This window comes from Temnothorax longispinosus, chromosome 5 (genome assembly GCF_030848805.1).
Source record: "Temnothorax longispinosus isolate EJ_2023e chromosome 5, Tlon_JGU_v1, whole genome shotgun sequence".
In the NCBI taxonomy this organism is placed as follows: domain Eukaryota; kingdom Metazoa; phylum Arthropoda; class Insecta; order Hymenoptera; family Formicidae; genus Temnothorax; species Temnothorax longispinosus.
In genome coordinates this window covers 15,044,368-15,067,398 of record NC_092362.1, presented here as the reverse complement: position 1 = coordinate 15,067,398, position 23,031 = coordinate 15,044,368, and the positions used below count along the sequence as shown (strand labels likewise).

Genomic DNA, 23,031 nt, shown 5'->3' with positions numbered 1-23,031 from the left:
TAATTGAAGGAAAGTGAGACATGTTATATGTGCACATAAAGAAGAAATGTTGGTAATAAAATTACATATCATCAGATTCACCTCTTATGTATTGACTGACTTACCGAAGATAACATTAATCGTATTAAAAAAATATGATCTTGAAGACAGATGAATTGCAATTTTCTTAACAGAATATTACATTCAGATATTGTTATCCTTTAGCAAATACTTGATTAAAACATCGCAATTTATTACGAAAATATTATTATTCAAGATCACGGTTGATCTTCACATTGATTGATCTTGCACATTTTAGGGCAGCAATGTATAATGATACATTTCGCTTCGCGTTCGCGCAACGCAAGCTAGTGAGAATCAACTTGTGCCATAGTTTGTTTCAAAATTTTTTTATTTGCGACATACGATAAATCTTCTTAGAGTTTACAATAGAATTTATTTTCAGTAAGAGCATTTGAACAGTTAATAACAAACTGACAAATTTACTCTCTTAATCTTACAAATAATTATACTTTATACCTCACTTGAAATTTAATCAGAATGGATAAATATGCGAAGATACGGATTACATTTATTTTAACTATACTTAGAAAAAGCGTACTTAAATGTAAGCATCGCCTAAAGAAAGATAATTATTCCTATTTGCGATAATAAATGATAACAATAATTGCAGTCTTGTTCTTGCATAGTAATAATTCTCTGGAGAATATTTTCTGTTGTTCGTTATACTTTTTTTTTATACAAGTGCCATAAACATAGGTACCACACGCAAAAGTGATATTGCCATCACAGCAATTTCTACAAGGAAGGTAATACTGTACTTCTTACTATTCAATTTTCTCTTTCTCTCTCGTACCTTTAAATATGAAAACAGAATAAAAATAGCGACTAGAAGTAAAATTAGTGAAAGACTCGACAATGTATACAATCTTCCATCTGCTGATTATATGGAGATAAAGTAATTTACATCGAATTTATTCTATAGAATATTGTATATATATAATATGAAACTGCATGTTTAGTACCTCTATGTTATAGTAAATTTTATGTACATTATTATTAATTTCTTGTAAATTAAAGTAATCCGAACAAATATCTTAGATGATATAAAATTTTCTGTATAGTTTTCGTTCCGAATCTTCTTCTATCTTTTAGTGGCTTATCTTAAATATTTTATGCAATAATAGGATTATCTTTACTTCTTCTCTCAAAACTTAGTAAATTTCTACTTAATTGGATAGATCCTAACATCATGATATTAATGAAAATAAATAAATCGTGGAAATTTTCACACAGCTCAAAAGTTGTTCTCAACGTGTTCATGAGCAATTGATGAATTCTTTCAGTACAGTGCTGATCTTAATAAACACACAATTTTTAATACATTTACGACGTTACGTTTAGTTGTTAACATCTATTCTTAAAACGAAATAAAACTAATACACACAGCTAATCGTCAAAATTATCTCTAATCACATTATTATCTACGATGTAAAATAGATTTACATAAATATACTTAAAAAATATGTGCATGTGATGTTTGTTCCTCATATTGGTTTCTTTGCAGATAGTTTCTCTGATTCATAAATTGATATAAATATAAAAGATGGATTATCTCTTGCATATAAAATATGGAACGTTTCAATTTACAGACAACATAATTATTCAATAGTAATACTCCAGTATACGATATTGAACAAGATATTGAGAAACATATCATCAACACATAATTCGATTGCAATAATCAACGGTATATCAATGAAAAGTATCGTAATAAATTTATAAGAAAGTTACTAATAATTAAGTAACTATGTTGTAGCTTTCTTCTCAAACAAAAAAAATTAAAAGAAAAGAAAAAAAGAGAACATAATTATGAGAATTCAAAATTACATTCAATTTGATACATAAAAATTTTACATTCTAAATAAATTTTGTTCGTTTTTTTAAAATTAATATTTTAAAATATTTTTTTTTTAAGTTTTTATTATAATTTTCTTCTAAAAACAAAGAGATAAAAAGAAAAAAAAAAGACAGAAAAGAATATAATTATGAGAGTTTACAATTGTTCAGTTTAAAACATTAATTTTTTGAAATTTTAAATAAATTTTACCATTTTTTTTAAAACAATTTTCTTTTTTCGTCTTTTATTTATGCAATTTAATCAATCTCGGATAAAAAATCATCAAAAAAAATTTTGATTCGTAAGCGATATCTACAATACTTTCCATTGTTGCCGTTAAAATGTTAGGTACACAAGTGCATATATGTGTATGTGTATATATATTATACATACATGTATATTACATATATATATTTCTTCCGGATGGAATATATACATATACATATATATACTAATCTAAATAGTCCAGATTATGTACGGTACAGAATACATCAGACAATTACATAGGCACAATACTGTAAACTAATAATTTAACATAAAAGAAGTTTATACATAATTATACTCTTCATCGTTGGAAACATCGGTTAACTAAAACAAAAATTATTGAACATAAAGAAAAAGTAAGTTTCTCTATCGTCCGATCAGTTCGAAATCAAGTTGGAGAAGATAATCGCGATTATAAATTATAATTTCCATATCTACTATTTACACAACAGGATTTCCCCTTCCCTTCCCTTCCCTTAATAATTATTTACATTAAATCGTTACAAATTTATCATAATTTTTCGATTGTTTCACTTTTCTTTGCGCCTCTGTTTCATCTTCTGTGCCGTAAAGATGAGATCGGTGCTTCATTTCAGTCGCAACAGACTTTAATAAACCAACAAAGAAACAGAAAAGTAAACGTAAGAATAACGTAAATAAGGAAGAGAAGAAAGATAATCAAAGAGAATAAGCCACGTTCATGAATGTTACATCATGAGATTAATTTCTGACCAAACTCACCAGACGAGAACGCACTCTTTTTGGCATATCTTCTTGTAAACTATAGATTTCGTTACGCTTTAAAACGAGCTGAGAGCCATCCTCGAAAATCACCTAGATAGAAAAAGTGTGAATCGTGAATTAATAATTAAATAATCAATAAAAAATAAATTGATCTTTATACTGAGATATTGAAATTACTTACAGTAAACATTATTCGATGATTTGTACCTTCGAAGACGCCGTCATACGTCTGACCGTCTGTCCAGTTCACTTTCACTGCGGCTCCGAGCGGAGGCGTGTTCCCCGGATCATAGTTCTAAATAAGGACAAAAATATATGTAGAGCATGTTTCGAACAATATCGTATATCTTAAAACAGGCTTTAATCCTTAATCACTGAAGAAACTGGCAATTATATAGAGATTGGATTAATAAAATGATAAAAACAGGCTGTTGAAACTTACAGTTATATCTGAAGGATACAGATCATCACTGAAGCTATTATCGTTAAATGTAACCATGTAAAAGAGGATATCCTGAATAGCCTCTACTTTGGCTTGATAATATCGGATATTACGATGCTTTGCCCAGACTGTCTCTCCTTGTCGTATCTGCGGAATCTTTTCTTTGCCTTCATCGTGTCCGTTACACGTTACCTAGAACGTTATAACACATTGACATTAACGTTTACAAACTTGTTAGGAATCACGTTTCATGATTAGGGAATATATACCTGAAGTTCCTGTGAATTATACACCGGTATAATAAACGTAGCGCCTGCCACGAGACCACAAGACGGATGAAACAAGTTGTTGCACTGATTACACTTCAAGCACGCTCCATGTTTGTGCCCACAGAAACAACAGTTCTTGCCGATTGAGTCCTTCATGGTCGTCAATACATTAATAGGTTCTTTATTTATGGCATCTTTGAATATGGCTCCTGGCACCATAAGCGTGCATAAGATATGCGCCCATCTGCTGTCACTGGTACGCTTCAGAGGACCGCCAAACATCGGACACAGGGTACACATCTAGTTTCGCGGTAACAAAGCAGAATTTAATTGAGATGCATGTTTGACGATGGTAGAAACAGAAAAAAAGTAGATCTGTTAAACACGCACCACATCGCTTCTGCCAGCTTTACACGTGTCGCAAGCCCAGCCTCGGATATCCGTAGGTAATATAGTTATACCATAACAAGATGCATGAACGGTTACGTGACATTGTCTGCATCGTAAAAGTTTGTTATTCTCTGGTTCCATGACCTGTTCCTTAGAGTTCGCCGCAAAAATACTGGCCGACACCTGATGCACACAAATAATTCTTTCAATAATTATCTTTCCAACTCTCGTCGCATACATTCAAGAGAAGATTTACTGAAAAGTTAATAGTTATTATAAGCATTATTTCCTTACCCATATAGGTGTACTCTCAGGTAGCGTAGTTGATTCGCAATACTTCCAATCAGGCGGCATCATTCTGCTGTTTCCGCTTGTACACGAGGCAAAAGTAGCACATATTGCACAATGAGACACTTGAGCGCTCCAATAATTATTGAATGCTTTCAGCAGCTCACTGTTTGGTATATTCGGATGAATCATCTCAGAAATGTGACCTGGTATCACTGCTGTTGGCTGATTGCAGAGTTGTGGTATATCGACAGACTGCGTTGATGTGGATTGATCTTTTGTAGCTTCAATCACAGGAGTTGCTGGGGCATCAGTCATTGTAGTAGCCGCAGGAGCATCGTCTATAGAAGCAACATCTATAAGAGCAATGGATGTGACATTTGCAGGAGTAACAGTTGCAGGAGCAATGGCCGCAGGAACAACGGCCGCAGGAGCAACAGCCGCAGGAACAACGGCCGCAGGCGCAACGACCGCAGGAGCAACGACCACAGGAGCAACGACCACAGGAGTAATAGTTGTAGAAGCAACGATCGGAGCAATAGTTACAGGAGCGATCTTAGGAGCAATTGGCGCGGGAACAATAGAAGCAAAAGGCATCTGTTGTTTTCTTCTTGTTTTTCTCTCTTTGATTGACCTTCTTAAAATATTTATTTTTAATTTAGACGGGGGTGAATTTGAATAAATATTATCTATTTGTTGTGTGTCTTGTAACTGTGCCTTATTGTCAAACGTATGTGAATGCTCATTCTCATGTAATGCATTTTGTATATTTGCAACTCGTGCTTGAATGTTTGGATCAGACAAATTCGTCGAATCAATTGGATTGTCAAGTTGAGCTTCAACGGAAGTACTCGTAATACTTGCTTGAGAAGTAATCGAAGATGCGTTATTAATCGACTTATTATTTTTTGCTGCTGGCTTCCTACGTGACGTTCCTTTTTGCGATCTTTGGCGCGGTGGACTCTTGGTAACTTTTGGCATAGTTTGTTTTGAACTGCATGCAGGTGCAGGTGCTGTTGGAACATTCCTAATTGTCAATACATCAGTATTTTGCGCGCAATTGTTATCGTATAGTACGATTTGGGGATACGTTGAGCATCGCGGTATTAACATTGCATCCATCTTTGGTTGGGGTGCATTTGCAAATTTAGGAAGAACGTTCTGTTCACTTAGCCCTTGAATTGCCCTTGGATTAGAAACATTTGAATACGCATTGTTTGACCAGCTCTTCACTTCCTGGGAACCATTGTTCGTACAAGGTGTTATTCCCATCGTACTCTTGAAAATGTTACGGTTAAAAGGCTGGATCGGAGTATTGAACATGGGGCAATCTGTTTTAGGCACATGAGTAATAGTAGTATCAGGTGGAACTTGGTGGTACAAATATTCTAACGATGGTTCTAACGATGGTGGACTTTGTACTGAGCTGTTGTTTTCGGTACACTGCACTTCCGTTTCCTTCTTCAAAACTGGGGGCTTGGGCTGCAATGAAATTAATACTTTCCCATCAAACATAATCTTTGTTATAGTCGGGGTCAAGGTCTGTTGATTTTCAGTATAATTTTCAACTGGCGGTTTAGAAGTTCTAGACAATAAATTAGGTATTACGTTTAAACGAGGTTCTTTTATCAAGTCCTTACGGATATTATTTTTTGTTAATCTATTATCTGCAGATATTGCACCCATATTTTTATAATTTACATTTGTAGACTTTTCGATTTGAGTGGGCAAAGCGTATTTACTTGTACTTACATCTTGACATCCAGAATTAGTATCCTGTGCAATGGTACAAGGGCTCTTTACATAACTTATATTTGCAAAAGACATTTTTGAAGAATCACTCCTGTCGCTTGTCGATGAACAAATAGTTGACCCGCTTTCTGCGGTATTGACCGATGATTTTGCCGTGTCATTTATGTCGTTAGATATAAGATTCGTTAGCTGATTTGTTTTAATTTTATTTGTGGCTCTCTGCTTAAGCTCTTTACTAATCGCAACTATAGGCATTTTAAACTTTTCTGAGATTTTAGACATATTGGTATTATATATATTTAAATCAGATAGCGGAGCATTACATTGCACAGTTGCATCTGAAACGTTCGAAGTTGGCATCTGATCCGATAAATTATCGCGTTTGCGTTTACTTTTGGACACACGTTTCGGTTTCAATTTCTTCTGTTCGCTGTGTTTTGAATACTTCTTTTTCTTTTTGGTATATTTTTCAATTTCTGGAGGACTAAAATCATCTGTAGAACTGATGTCTATTTTTAGAGGATCTACAGGCTCATCTTCTATAATAATTTTGTCATTATAACTTCCTTGAGGCACAGGAATTTCTTCGATATTTTCCTGGGATACGTATTCAAAAGTAGTTTCACTTTTCACTTCAATTTTAACGATATCCTGTACATTAGTAAATTTGCTGCCTTCCTTCTTAGATTTTGATTCAATTTTTGGTTTTTTCTCCTTATCTCCGCTTTGTTTTTTCTTTCTTTTCTTGCTTTTCTTGCGATTATAACCATCATCGTATACAGTTGCTTCTTCAATATCTAAAATAAAAGTACATGATCAGTAAAACCACGAATAACTATATGAATTACATAGTAACAAAATTTATAATAGTAATAATAAAAATAAAAATGTGCAAAGTTTTACCCATTTCTCCTGCTTTGAGCCAAATATCTTCCAGAACCTCTAACTGTTGCTCATCTGGTGCCTCCTCCACTTCATCAAATTCGAGATCTTGTAACGCCTTTTTAACATCCGGAGGAATATCCGCACGATTTACAAGTTCTTCCATGTTAACACCAGGATTTGTGCTCATAATGTTCTTCTTCTTATGAATCATGTGTCGTTTATTTTTTGGCGTTGCACTCAAGTAGCTTTGTGGTAATTCACCATTGCTACTACTGCTACACAACAGATCCATTTGTGACGGCATTGGTGCGGCAGTCTGCCTAGGATCCTCAGGATGGGGACCAATATCCTCGCCTCTCAGCCACAATTCATACCTACATTATTAGAAAATTAATTATAGTAAATATTTAAATGTAAATGTATCATGTTTAGCGAGTAACATTATAAAATTGAATTATTAAAAAAAATATATCAGATACACACCTATCTGGTTGAAAACGTTTCACGAAGGTGTCCATAGATATTTTGACCATGTCTTTACTGCAGGTACATTGCGTAGCTCTCTTTCCATATTCTACCCATCTAGGTGTCGCAAAATTGGTGGATTCCGCACAATTGAATCCATGGTTAAAACCAGCATGGTAGCCATATGGAAATGTGATCATTATTTCTCCAGCTTCTTGCGTTATCTGTGAGGACAAAGATACGAAAGGTTGTGAAAGATAACTGAAAGGAATTTCAAATATGTAATCAACGTAAGTAGAAAAAAAAAACTTACTTTGTTACATGGGATAGAGTATTGCCTTAGTATTTGGGGAGATATCAGAGACATTTTGTGGCGTAAGAACGATTGGCAACTCTGATAGTTAGTTGGGAAGAAGCCGTTGGCCAGTCTTTCCAGCCTACGTCCGTGTTCTGGAGGTATAGCGTACCACGTTTTCGGTGCACCAAAATGTAAATAATTTATGGAATAAAGATCCATATCCTCCGTATGCCAGGCGAACGTAGTTTTCCACATTCCAAAGTACAGGTAAGCCGTATTGACGCCATCGATCGATATACCGTAATCCTTGTTGACATAATCCAGAATTGTTCCTAGATGATTGATATTCCACACTTTCACGTCCGGATCCGTTAAGGAACCGGACACATCTGCGCCATATATCGGCGCGACATACGTTATGTTCTTCCAGTATTTCCTCTCCAGATCCTCATAATCGAAATGACGTGGAGTAGCGTAACGATCGGAATTGGCTAATTTACTATATTCCTGTACAGTCATCGATTTCTTTTGGATATTAATTTGTTGATAAAGTCCCTGTTTTCCAGTAACAACTTGGCAGATCGGCGCTGGAATGACGAGATGGTCCAGATCCTCCTTCTCGTAGTCCTTCCGCGGGACCCATTCGGATGGCGGTATCACCTTTGCCAAACCGGCCTTATGGGCACCCTGACTCTCCATATATTCCACATATTTCGTGAAATCTTTAAACTCCTCGTATGTCGGTCTAAAGACCTGTATACGGGGTATTCCTCTTGAATTACTAGCCATCGTTGAATTTTTTATACCTGCAAATCAAAATTTAAAAAATACTTGATATACAATGTGTAACTATAAAAACAATCTTCAATTTTCAGCAACAATATTGTAAACATAAATAAAAATATAATACGTATAACTTTTCTGTTTAAATTATTAATTATACTTAATTTTTAATTGCAACCAATTAATAATTTAATCGTTTTGTATATTAATTATAATTTTTTTTATTTCACACATTTTATGTGTATATTACGAGGCGTAAAGTCAAAATCCCTTGGGAAAAAAAATTATTTATGCCATACGTTTGCGTCTATATAATCGAAAATGAGCGTAATCATTTACATATGTAACGTTGCGGTGATAACATGATTTTGCACTTTGTGTTTAAGGCTTACAAGAAAACAATCGGAGAGGGGGATGGTAAAATCATAGGAAATCTAAATATCTATTTATCGAGATAGATATCTGTTTCTAGATTTCAAAGATAAATAGATATCTAGATAAATATGTAGAGACGATTAAGAATAACGACTCTTTGTTCCTTCTCTCAAGATGACGAAACATTTTTCATCAATTACATAACAAAATTATGGCGATGCAATTGATAACATTGAAATTTTGCACATTATATTAACCATGTTTTTACAAAAAAGATCTAACTACAAATTCTTGATATTCAATTATGTGTGAAAAAAAACGAAGCATGAGCGACATGTATTTTAAACAAATTCCGCTCTTACGCTAAAAAATATATTTAAAAAAACGAATATTTCAAAAAGAAAATAATATACACGTTGCATTTATCAATTTGTCGACGATTGAAATCAATTTATCGCGAAATTGCCTTTAAAAATTTCAGAAATGTATTTAAAAAAAATAATAATTTTAATATTACATAAAAGACGATACCTTTAATGTAATGTAAAAGAATACGTGCGCCCCCCGTAAGAATATTATGCGTGCATTCCTCTATTTCGACGCGTTAGAAAATCACGATACATTAAAGAAATAACTTCGACAATCAATTGCATCAGCAAAACAACCATTTTGTTGCACTCCCTATAAGGGCACGGGGTAAGCGCCCCACGATATCAAGAGCGATGTTAAATCACCACTTGCACGCTGTTTCAATGCTGATGAAATTTTTCGGCCCGATTGACTCTGGCGAGTGTCACGGGGTGTCGAGTACAAACGTTCGCGTTACAACGTACAATGCATAAACCTTATTCACGTTGTATCTCATTCAATCTTCACGTGATACTTTCTCCGGCACGTGCTAAAAGATTCCATGTGCGATGCGACTTACGCGTAAACAAACAGCGGCTGCATAAGAGGCGCGCGAGACGCAAGGAGGAAACGAGCTGGTGCACGAAACGGTGAGGTAAGAGCCGACGGAGAGGGTAGGGAAAAAAAAATTAAAAACACCAAAAAAACGCGACCCTTCCGACGGCGTGCTCCGGAACAGGAAGCCGTAAGCACGAGGTACGAGGCTTTTCCGAAGCATGCGGAAGAGGGGGCGAAGGAAGGGAATGCACTGGCTGACGCTGGTGGTAGTGGTGGTGGAAGGAGTTTATAAACAAAATGGTAGTTATCTATTGTTGCCAGGACTCCCTCGGGTGGGAAGCTTCTCCGCGCGACGGACGGAACCCGTTTCGGTCGCGTGCGGACGATTGTTTTCCTCTTTCTCTCTCGGCCGTCCGATGCGTGCGTGCATGCGTGCCCTGAAGGACGCGGGGGGCATGCTCGCGCGCGTGCGAGAGAGAGAGAGAGAGAGAGAGAGAGAGAGAGAGAGAGAGAGAGAGAGAGAGAGAGAGAGCGAGCTTCATCGGCGAGATAAACCGCGGAGTGGCCGAGAGCGGCGCCGTCGCTCGCGGGCCGGACTCGCGACGCGGGGGGACGCGCGGTACTTACACGACAGACACGCCCGGGGATCACCTCTCCTGTATCAGGACCATCGTCCGCCGAAAATCCTGTCGTCAGTACCGTGGATGTATTCTCGATGACACACGCGAACACAAACAAACAACACCGCGCACCGCCGTCGTCCTATACGAACCGTCGTCGATGCTGTGAGAGGCCCGTGAGCCGTGAGCCGCGCGACCGCGCGTCGTCCGTACGTGCACGGCGAGGTGGCGTTCCAGAGCAGTCAGGACTTGTGCAAGTTTCTGATTAGGTCGCGGCGACCGGAGCGCCGTCTGCCAGACGCGTGCGAGATTCGAATTTTCGGTGTTTGTCACGTACGCCAACCCGCCGCCGCGCCGGCCGGAGCGATAAGCCAGTGGTATGACGCACGAGATGCACCCTTGTCGACCAGTAGCTGGTAGGAGACTTCGCTCGTGGGAAACACCAATGGAAGAGTTTCTGGCCGAACGAAGTTGTCCAGAATTGACAACGTAACTGTCTCTCGAGATCTCGAGACTCGACAAACTTTTATATCGATTATTTACTCAACCGGTAGAATATTCTGCCCGCAGCAAAGTTCTGACTTTACGAATCGTTCCGAAATTATTTCTAATCTTTCTTTGATAACAAACTATTAATAATTATATCCGTGTTAACGAAATGTTGCAGGTATTGCTTGAGAAGTAATTAACTTTTTTGGGAAAAAAAAGTATTGTTTAAAAAAAAAAGTCTAGAAGATGAGACCAAAACATAATTAAGAGTTCAACATGGCGGATTTCCAATATGGTGGATGCGAGTATAATAATAGAACTTTTATTGCTTTTTGAGAACTTGTAAATCTTACTGCGCAAATAATTCTTTATATTTTATGATAACATTTATTATTGTATTTTTTATCAAACCTGATAAAAATTATATATATATGTATATATGAATATATATAATAATAAATAAAAATATCCAGCATGTTTTTTTCTCTTGTATATTCTGCGTCTGTATATATAGAAAAATAATAAGGCGATCAATTAAGGAATAATTTAAGAAATAACTTTGCAATTTTTTTACCAAAAATAAAATTGCGATTAGATTTATATACAATATTTTATACGTAATCATATTTTAATAGAACATTTTTTCTTATTTCCTAAAACCTTTATACTTTTTATAAAAAAATTATGTAAAAATTTTCTTTTAATTATTTTGTAACTCTTTTTATTCTGATTATTTTTCTTGAATATAAGAATAACAGATTATGCAAGAGAAAAACCATATACGGACATATTTTATATATAATCATGTGTTCTTATAATGCCCTTCCCCATACAAAACTGCTTTTTCATGCTACGCTAAAAATCACCGAGAAAGATCGATGCTTGTCTAACCTAACCTCTAATTGCCTCTAACGAGGAAGAAGGAAATAATTAAGCAGAAAGAAATAAAATAAATTTGCCAAAAGGAGATATATGTCACTGGCAATGACTACGTTTACACGGCGGCTTGTAATTCAGTTTAGTAACTACCGTATACTATCCGATCCAAAATTTTTATTTTCTGATTATAACTTTTATGATCATATTTAAATCTGAACCTATATTTTGATACTCTAAACATTTGAAACAATCTTTCATATATAGATATTGTATCCTAAAAGTTGTAGTTTAAGTATTGAAAAAGCTTATATTTAAATAAGTATTACATGATATTAAAAGAAGAAAAATTTTGGATCGGACAGCATATACGATAATCGAATCACAAGCCGCCGCCGCGCGCAGTCAATAAGTCGGCCGTTCTTATCAATTGCTTTCATTGCATTTTCATTTTTTCTCCCATTGCAAGATAATTTTTTCTCCTTACGATACGTGATGTGTCACGTGATCAGAAGCGAACAATCAATCAAACGAGAAATTCTCTTGTTCTTCCGCGGAATCTCGCCGCGGTATATGATTCATTGTCGCAGAACCGTATACGCGTTGCATGGTGCTGAATAAAAGATTACCCCCTCTCCCTTCAAATTCCTTAATATAGAATCTCATTTAATACGCTCCACGTTTTCGCTCGAAACAGAGAAGTCAGCGTAGCCGAGCTGTCACGTGCGATCATTCTCCCGACAATAGTAAATCGTAAATCTTATCTCTCTCTCGGTGAGAGCGCGTCCTGATAACGCGGATTCACACCGAGCGTGAAGAGCCACGGGGCCGCGCGTTGGACTTTGAAACATCGATTTCGCGATCGTCGTTCAGCTGACAAAAGGGAGGGCTTGCTTTAGTCGTGCGCGTTCGAACGCCAAGGAACGACGTGTCGCGAACGCGAGACGCGAGAGTGAATATTCTCGCTTTGTCGCGGGCGCGCGACGCGGCGCCGCGCCGTGGCGTTCGGCGTGTGTACATACGCGCGCGCTCGCGCGCGGATAAGGACGCGCGCAGAATCGAACCCTCTGGCGAAGTTGTGCGCTAGTCGATCCGGCCCGCGAGGAGAAAACCGCGCGCGGAATAAAGCGCGCGCGTGCGGAATCGAATGTGGTGAAGTTGCGTGTTTGCCCAGTCGATCGGGCAAAAGGAAAGCGCGCGGAAGAAATGTGAAACGCGCTCACGCGCGGCGAAAACTCAACGCGAGGGGATTGCCGACGAGAAAGGCGTGACGCCGATCGAACGAACGTATCTGGCTACAGTGATGATGGGAGCTGCAGAAAGGTCGCGAGATCCGCAACAGTGTGCGCCGGACAACGTGCAGATCGACCGTTCGCTCTATCTGCTCTTTGAGGATATATCGTACAGCGTACGGAAAGGGATTTTGACAAAGGGTAAATAAAGCGATGTAAAATAATAGTAAAAATAATATTTAAGAAGTATTTATGACATACATAACGTAATTCGATCAGATATAAACATCAGGAAAAGGAGAGCGTATTATAATTATATTACATAAATATAATAAATATAGGGTTTCTAATATTATATGATAAATATCCTACGTTAAAATTAATGTTTTGTTACGCATGTGATTAACTCTGGTTTTGACAATACAGCTTTTCGTGTAAAAGCATAAATTTGTAGAGATAACTGTGTGTAAATGCTGTTTCAATATAGTATAATAATATATAGAATAAATAATGATTAAAGAATAATTATTACAAATTACTGTAATAATGAGAGTAATTTTTATTAAACGTTTGAAACATAGTAAGTAAGAGTTTATTATAACGTTTACTAAAATTGTTGTTTTTAAGTGAGAATAACGGAATGGAAAATCAATTTTATTCTTATTTCATAAATATGAAAATTAAGATAAGAGCTCGTCGTTTAGAAAACGAATACCTATTCTCAGAACACAGACACGCCAATGGTAGCTGAGAATACTTTGAAATCGATAAGATATACGTGAGTTGCTATTTGACTTCGTTTCAAAGTGTAGCAAGATAATGATATATATTGCATTGCTCTTATGAGATTGGTGTCCGGTTGTTGCTGGAATATCATTTATCTAGATATATCTATCTCTAGAAGATCTAACAATTCTTAGATAACCGAGATAAATTTATATATATGTATATATTCAAATATTTGTAACGTTAATAGTAGTTATTAAAACAGATATCGCACAATATATCAGAACTAATAAATTTATACTTCTTAACTACACTGTATATTTGCAATTTAAACATTTATAGTCGCTGCAGGTAATATATAACTTTAATGATAGCGAACATCTGTTTCGTATTATAAGTACAAAGACCAATTATTTCAAGCGTGTAAATTGAATAATTATGATGCGGATAATATAGAGTCATAAATTCTTGTTAGATATCAACACAACTGACGAACAACGGATCCTCCTTCTCGATTTTGATGGGCTTTAAATATGATGTGGTAAAGATCAAAATAAGAGACACATGTTTTTTTACAAGTGCTTTTAAGCACATGGTAAAAATCGACTCTTATATTTCTAAACGTATATTATCGAAACGATAAGAGTAATAAGACATATGCAAAATTATTTTAAATAAAACAATTTTGCATAATATCAATATATGTATCAAAGATTATTAATGTCTTGACGATTAATCGGACCAAAAAACCAATGGTCGAATTGCCATGACGATTATATAACCAATTGTAGTCGATTAAATAAATTTTAAAACTTTGTTGTTTCAAAAGTACTTTATAATTTTTTAGATTTTCCGAAAATGTTTTAAAAATGTTTTTTTAAAGTACCCTTATTATATATTCACTACTTTTTTCGAAAAAAGATTTAAAATGTTTTTATAATCGCACAAGAAAAGTTTATTGATTTCGATTTCAATTGGCAAAATAAATTGAAACGTTGCTACGTTTCGACCCCTCGACCAAGCAGATTGCTTGATAAGGATCCGATCCGAGGGGTCGAAACGTAGCAACGTTTCAATTTATTTTGCCAATTGAAGTCGAAATCAATAAACTTTTCTTGTTTAATTATTGTTGGCGGAACAAACCATTTTATTTCTGTTTTTATAATCACATTGTTTATTTAAAGACAAATTCAATCGTATTCAACCATACATAAATTATTTTCGGAAAATTAAAAAAGAATGAGCTAGAAATGAAAAAAGTACTTATATACGAAATTTTATTTATTTCTTGACAACAGTTTTTTAATATTTTTTTTAAGAATTAATATTTCTCTGGAAAGATAAAATCGTTAGTTTGAATAATTTTGTTATATAATGTAACATACATTAATAAATGTATTGACGTAGTAGCAAACACAATAAGTAAGTATAATTTTAAACGCGATTTTTTACAAGATGGATGACGCTATAAAATTGGTTACATAAAAAAATTCAGTTCGAGAGTTCACTCTATCAATAGCTATTGTTCACTGCGAGTTAATAACAAACTTTGTATTAATAAATGTTAATAAAGTTCTTATGTAAATTTTACTTTTACAGAACTTGTAAAAAAATTTTTGATATTTCATGTACAATTTGATCAAATATCGAAGACAAAGTATTAAATTTATCATTAATAATTAATAAATCATAAACAATGAAGCTAGACTTCGATTCGAAATGTTGATGCTTTTACTTCCTAAAGGCTTATCAGTCTCTGATTAAATTGATTGCAAATCAAATATAAAACAAGAAGAACACAAAGAGATATGTTCAACGAATTTTTAACACACAATTTTACACAAAGAAATCATTAGGAAATCTGTTATTTTTAATTTAAGTTAAATTATAAAATACGTAAACATGTTATTATGATGTTTTCCTTTAGCACTGTTATCTCGTAGTATTATTATTCCTTGCATATGTTACGGCAGTGGCAACATGCCGCATGTTCTTACCTGTGAAACTTTCACTTCGGTGGCAATTTGTTTGGATTGTAATTAGGACATTGATTGCATTCCGTTTATGCGAATTTGTCATGTCCCATCATGTATCAAACAACGTTACTTACTAAACATTTCTTTTGTAGAATAATTATGCAATTTGTTTTGTAGAGAGGAAAAAATTGTTGAACGATCTTCATGGCGACTTTCGACCGGGCGAGCTCACAGCTATTATGGGTCTTTCGGGCGCTGGGAAATCTACATTAATGGACATCCTGGCAGGTTTCACGTTAGTATATATGACTAATGGTACACTCTGGTCAATTTTATCTCTTGGGCGAAGAAAAAGCCGCAATTGCCAGTTCGTAAATTTTTTTTTACCTGAAGCGTGCAAAAGAATAATACAAATTCAGGCGTTTACTATCGGCTATTTCAAGAGATCTACATCAAGATAATTTTTAATTGAAATTTACGAATATAAAATTTCTAACATTTTTTTCTTGGTCTCTCGTGTAATATATCGGATTTGCTGCATAATTTAATAACGCGCCCGCACATGACCCACACAAGAAGAATATTAGTATCAGAATTAAGCAGAAAACCACCAAACACCAAGCAATTGAAAGTAATGAAAGATCTTGTTTCATTATTAAAAATTATGAAATAGAAAATATATTACGTTGAGGTAAAATTATAATATTCCATTTATGATCTGCTTAGATTTTTTCTCGGCATATTAAAGACGGATCTCTTCATTTTTCAAAGTGTTTTGTGAATTGAAGATTTTACTGACCCTATTCCAAATATCAACTGGAATGTTCATCAAGATACTCTCCGAAACGAGAGTATCTTGATTCATTCGATCGATAACCGCTCGGAAAACAGCCTTGAATTTAGATATCATATACTGATAATCTTCATTGTCAGCTTTGATTAGCGAGATCTCTTTGCTCTGTGGAATCTTTTCCTGGATTGCGAATTGTTATATCAACGCTAGGATCGAGCTTTACTTACTCATATTTGAGCTGCAAAGTTACGGTATACGCGCACGAATATTTTTATCTACACGTCAATATCAGTATCCATTCGCTCTTTAGATGCACCTGGCACGATGCATCGCGATATCACACAAATATATAAGTGTGAGTTTTTAATCTTATCTTCTTCGCACTCTTATCTTCTTGCGCATCCTTATCTGCTTCTTTTTTTGAACGTGGCCCGATTTTGAACTGGTGATTGATTGGCGAATTTTTCTAGGGCACATACCAAATATTGGCAATTAATTGTTTATTAATTATAACGTATACATACTTGCTAATGAGAGAACAGTGGGCTAATTAGTTATAATCGTTTATCTATGCTCGCAAATAGGCATATTTTGACACATAGATTACCTACGTATTGATTGTGTGTAATGATAAGAAGAAATTATATAGTATCAATACAGATCAATGATATATAAATTAACGACATATTGCATTTCAGAACTACCTCAGTCACCGGCAAGATCATGGTAAATGGACGGGAACGAAATATATCAGAGTTTCGTAAATTATCTGCCTACATAATGCAGGACGATAATCTGCAATCACTTTTAACAGTGCAGGAAGCTATGCTCATCGCTGCCGATCTCAAACTCGGATTGAATAACCATGAGAAATTACAGAAGGTAGATATTACTGACACGCTACTGTGTATATAATTCTTCGGGGACTGAGGGAACTAAATAAAATATCTTACATGACAGATAAACAGAATCATTTCCGGTATATAAGTAATTTATTGTGTTAAGAAACGACAATTTCCACGTACAAAAAATTATTTTCGAGTCGTTATTTTGTGACGCTTTGGTTCTCCTCTTGAACAATTATTATTTACATTTCCAAGATCTGCATCTATTAAATAAGCTATAACCTGTTAAATAAGCTATAATATATATCTTATTAGTCCAAGTGATCTAAATCTCTCTTTTATTAAACACAGTATTTTATAATATGTGTAGAATAAATTGAATAACAGCGTGATAAAAACATTAATTTAATGACGTACAACAAATCGATCGGAAATGCTAATGGAAATCTGACAATAAAAATTAGCATACGAGTATTATATTTGCAAATTTATTCAAAACTAGCATAGATTCAGAGGCGTATCTAGGATTTCTCGCGTCTGTGACAAAGAGCTGTATCGGCGACTTTTCCCTCCTAGAAAAAAATAACATCTGATTTAATGTATAAACATTTTATTACTTATATAAATTTATGAAAGTTACAATTTTATTTTTCCTTGCCTCGGCTAAAGCGAATTCGTCTATTATTGCATCTACATTTATGTGTGAAACCACTTCTTTTTCTATTAATAATGATGCAAGTCTGATTAACCTTTCTTGATTCATCGCAGAACGGAGATAATTCTTCATTAACTTGAGCTTGCTAAACTGCGTTCGCAAGACGCTACAGTCACTGGTACAGTTACATAAATTCGAAGTGCATGCAGTCTTGATGTTTGGATAAATGTCATCTAGGGAGTATTCTTGAATACATTTTAATAAATACAGGGGAGTTACTGATTCTAATTCCTCGATCAGCTCCTGTACTTGTGCTTTGAACACTTCTAATTCGGGCACAAGTTTCACTTTGTCTACGTCTAATGAATAGTGAAGTCCGAAGTCAGCACTTTTTTTCAGCTCTCATTCAAACTCATTGTCAGATTCTTCAAGCTATTTCCAGAGAAAAAAAGAGATCCGATGATATCGTGACTTTATTTCCGTTAACATTCTATCATAAACTATATTTATTTCTCTTCTAAAGCTCGCTGTTCAAGAGAGAGATAAGGGTTTTTGTCGGATGCACTGTCATGAAACCTTTTGACTTTCTTTTCACGTCAGAAAAGTCGTCTTCTAATCCCATTTCTAATTTTCTCTGGTAAACATTATAGCTGGTTCCGTTCCCTCATCTCGCACTTTCTGCAACGATCCTGCGAGACTCTTTATCGTTTTGTTTGCTACATCCAGAGAAAACACTCTTGTTTTAAAGAGACTGGTTGACTTTGTCGATGCAACTCAGTATTCTTTCCCATATTAGAAGAAGGCACAGAAATCTAAAGTCTATATATTTGTCTGATCAAAGCTTGTGCTTCAAAAGATGTTTCATCACTATATAATTTCTGCGATCTGTCTTGTCATTCAATACTGGAAAAAAAAAAAAAGAAACAGAACTTACTTTACTGACTTTTTAAAGACACTAACTGCTCTTTGTTTGGTTGACCACTTCGTATCACTGTGACTTTTCAAAGTAACTTTGGGTTGTTTGATTAAAACTTGTCATCTAAGAGGCGTTTCATTTTATATTTCCTAAAAATTTCGTTTACGCTTTTATTATTCTCCTTTTATATTCGACTTACGTTCCGATTTTTATTTTCACCAGGAGTTCGATTCTTGAATTCATTCGCAAGAGAAACGTTGCTAGTTGATTAGTTAATAAGCCTGCGCCCAGTTTCAACCCCTGAATACGCCTCTGCATGGATTTTGCGCAACTTAAAAAGTTTTGATTGATCATTTCATAAAGAATATTTGTAATATATATTTGTGTTAGTAATATATTTAATAAAAATATTTTAAGAGTTGAAAAATTTGTGTATCATGAATCAAATAAATTATGCACGCTTTATCTGCTTTATTATAATAAAGTAATTAAGTTTAATAGATCTCGATAAATACAGATTATATATTTAATGATGTTATAACGACTTTTTATACAGTTTTTACTAAAGTGCGAGTTTAATGAGTAAAAATTAATTGTTGTAACAGATCGACGAAATATTAGTAGTGATGGGGCTCGATGAGTCTCGTTATGTGATTACTGACAAACTTAGCGGAGGAGAAAGAAAAAGACTCGCCATTGCACTTGAACTGATCAGCGATCCACCAGTCATGTTTCTTGATGAACCTACGAGGTAGATATTACATGATTTTCTTGATGAAAGCCTATGCTTCTTTTCTTGTCACGTACCTGGTTATACAACTTTAATTAATCTTCTTAGCGGTTTAGACAGCACTTCTTCAAAGCAGTGCATAGCACTTTTAAAGCAATTAGCGCAAAAAGGACATACCATAATCTGCACGATTCATCAACCGAGCGCGATCCTTTTCAACATGCTGGATCATCTTTACGTGATTGCTGACGGCAATTGTGTTTACACGGGCAGCACGCAAAATTTGGTGCCGTATCTAAACAGTATAGGATTACACTGTCCAACGCATTACGATCCTGTTGATTTCTGTAATTATTCATCTTTTATCGTTTCAAACCAGACAAATCACTCGCTTAATGCACAAAAATCTAGGTGACACGAATTTAAAGCTCCTGTTCCGTAGTGATGGAGATATGCAACGGCGATTACGGTCCTCACACATCCAAGCTGGTGGAATCAATTGAGAATGGTAGGAATGATGTATGGAGGTCGACGAATACCCATTACTTGAACAAAAGCAAAGAAAGTATTAAATCGCAACAGATGACTATGAGATTGTATTCCTTCGAAACGGAATTCAACACTCCATATTACACTGCCAACTCCTGGAGACAACTTTGTGTTCTTATCAAAAGAAACGCAATTAGATTATTTCGCGATAAGGTAATATTACATTACGAATCTTATTCATAAGACACGTTTTACCGTGCTAGAGAGAATTTACTTTCTCTCTCTATTTCTCTCTTTCTCTCTTCCTTTTTCATATAAGTATCGGGGAAAAAAAATTTCTAATTATATAAATGTTTCAGTTAACTTATATTACAATATAATTTACTTTATAGCATCAATAGTATTAATATTAAAAAATTAAAAATTCTTGTAAATTTAAATTTTTATTTATTTGTATAAATTTAATTTATTTGTAATAATATTTATTTATTTTATCTTTACTATTTTATTTATTTCTGTGTAGGTCTTCGCACTTTTACGGATTACAATGCATTGTGCGATTGCTTTGATTGTCGGCACATTATATTTTAAAATCGGTCAAGACGCTGCTTTCGTTTTAGACAATTTTAGTCTATCGTATTACAACATCATGTTTCTCGTGTACAGTGCGTTTAGTGCTACAATGGTCACAAGTATGTCTATTACATTTGGCGAAATCTAATCTCATTATGTGTATAATGCAACATACATAATGTGCAACAATGGCTGTGTTTCAAAATTCACTACATCTATAATAAATGTAACGTATACTATAGATTTTCAGCGCTGGCAATGAATTTTGAAACACAGCCAATATAAATTAATGTATTGTATGTAACATAAATGCGTGATAACACCTCATTGAATATGGCTTATAAAAAATTACATGAATGGAAAAACAATAGAATTTTATAAGCAAACAATTAAGATATAAAAACTGATATCAAAATCAATGCGTCAATATGTTATATTTAATTTTATTGACAATTTTATGGCCTGACAGATTCTCTGAAATACAACGCCGTTATATTTTTTCCTGTTTTCGCAGTTCCTTTGGAATTACCAATACTCAAACGCGAGCACTTCAATCGTTGGTACAAACTACGATCGTACTATTTAGCGGGCAAATTGGCCGATTTTTTAGTCCAACTTATTGCCACGTTTGTCTATACCGTTATAGTGTATTACATGAGCGATCAGCTTCCTGAAGGCAGAAGATTTGGATTGTACATGCTCATGTGCTTCGTTGCCAGCCTGGTTGGTCAAACCATTGGATTTATCATGGGGTGTTCGCTAAAAGTCCAAGTTTGTATTAATCTATTTAATCTAATTTAATATGTTATTTTAAAATATTTCAAATTATATCAAATTATTTCAAATTTATATTAACGATTATATATTATCTGTTGTCTCTTCTTATTTTAAGAGGATCGAAAAAAGCATGACTGGAATTGAAGATTTTAAACTAATGCAATTCGTCTAATCACAACTTGTAAATTGGCAATTGCTTTCTTTTAGGATAGCGTCATTTTTGGGCCGTTTGCAATTATGCCATTCTTTTTGCTCAGTGGTTTCTTCGTAAATATTAAAGACGTGAAGCCCTACTTACATTGGCTGTTTAACATGTCGTTCTTTAAATATGCTTTTGAGGGAGTATTGATGGCGATTTACGGGTAAGACTCTCATCTTTTGATTACAATGCATTTATTCTAAATTTTGCGAGTATAAATATTAAAAGAAATTATTATTTAAGAATAATTAATAATTCAGCTACATTTATTTAATTTCTCGCTTTGTCTTTCCTCTTCTCTACCACAAAATCTAAAAGAAATATTTATAATTGTAGGTACGATCGGGCAAAACTGAAGTGCTCGGCGGATTATTGCCATTTCGTTAGTCCTAAAAAATTGCTCATGGAATTGGGCTTGGAGAACATAAATTATTGGTTTAATATAATAATATTAATATCAGTGTGTATTGTTTTGGACATTGTAGCATATATTATATTAAACGTAAGGATCAGGAGACGCATATAGCACACCTTGAGATAAAACTTCGTACAGTTTTTACAATTACATGCGTGTCAGTCGGGTAAATAAACCACAGCGGGTTCACCTGTTAAGATTAACTTATTTCTTTTGATCTATATGTGATGATGACATACTTATCTATAACATGCAATTTGCATTTGCTTAACTATAACATACTATAATATACATTTCACATTTGTAATATATGTCGAAAATTATAATATTGCTAGATAATATTGCTAGATAATATTTTATCAACTGTTCCAGTTGATAAAATAAAATTTGTACGCTTTTAGTTTGATAAATCTAATTATAATATATTTCAGTTATCCTTACTATTTATTATCATTGATATAATTTCAGTTCAAACTTACCATGACATTTTCGTTCAAGCTATGTACGTGAGTTTTTATCTTAAAACAGACATTAACTTTTCTTATCATGTTACCTCTCTGTTATAAAAAAAATGTTATAAATGTTATAAATGTCTGTAGTTATAAACAAAATGATTAAATAAAACAAAAACCAAAAAATTGTTCTTTTATAGAACAAAGTCAAGAAACTTTTTGCGCACAAATGTTATTTAACAAAGAACTGAGAAGTACAAAAAGCGACAAAATTAACACTAAAAGGAAAATAATATAAATAAATGCGATATACGTGTCCTGGACGTTAGATGTTAATACAACTCAATATGTTCTTTTCTTTTGCAAAAAATCAGTTCGTCAAAGTGCGCGTTTAAGTTGCGATATTTTCATAATTTATACAACCGCGCTTTACTATTAATGCAACATGTAAAAATGCTAAATATAGCTCAATGCCATTTCGTAAAAAAAATATTTGTTTTATTATTT

The 23,031-nt window shown here is 34.4% G+C and overlaps 2 protein-coding genes across 4 annotated transcripts; one reads left to right on the top strand and one right to left on the bottom strand.

The window, feature by feature from the left end:
* Positions 1–413: 413 nt before the first annotated feature.
* On the bottom strand, positions 414–8,486 carry LOC139813061 (uncharacterized). 3 transcript variants are annotated; one of them, XM_071778328.1, is made up of 11 exons: positions 7,713–8,486; positions 7,418–7,623; positions 6,953–7,308; positions 6,050–6,846; positions 4,304–5,779; positions 4,010–4,192; positions 3,620–3,919; positions 3,351–3,542; positions 3,090–3,203; positions 2,906–2,998; positions 414–2,770 (listed from the first exon to the last, which is right to left on the bottom strand). In XM_071778328.1, exons 1-11 carry the CDS (start codon positions 8,484–8,486, stop codon positions 2,657–2,659), a joined length of 4,605 nt encoding a protein of 1,534 aa, XP_071634429.1. In that variant the 3' UTR covers positions 414–2,656. The 3 variants fall into 3 exon arrangements, with proteins under 3 accessions (XP_071634429.1, XP_071634427.1, XP_071634428.1); XM_071778326.1 differs by having other exon boundaries at positions 4,304–6,846; XM_071778327.1 differs by having other exon boundaries at positions 414–2,488; positions 4,304–6,846.
* A 3,975-nt stretch (positions 8,487–12,461) lies between these two features.
* Positions 12,462–22,512, top strand: LOC139813070 (ATP-binding cassette sub-family G member 1). Its single transcript, XM_071778346.1, has 10 exons — positions 12,462–13,179; positions 15,858–15,975; positions 17,172–17,355; positions 19,495–19,640; positions 19,728–19,966; positions 20,062–20,321; positions 20,632–20,800; positions 21,196–21,452; positions 21,666–21,820; positions 21,994–22,512. The coding sequence occupies exons 1-10, from the start codon at positions 13,050–13,052 to the stop codon at positions 22,181–22,183; spliced, it is 1,848 nt and encodes a 615-aa protein (XP_071634447.1). The 5' UTR covers positions 12,462–13,049; the 3' UTR covers positions 22,184–22,512.
* The last annotated feature ends 519 nt before the right edge of the window (positions 22,513–23,031 follow it).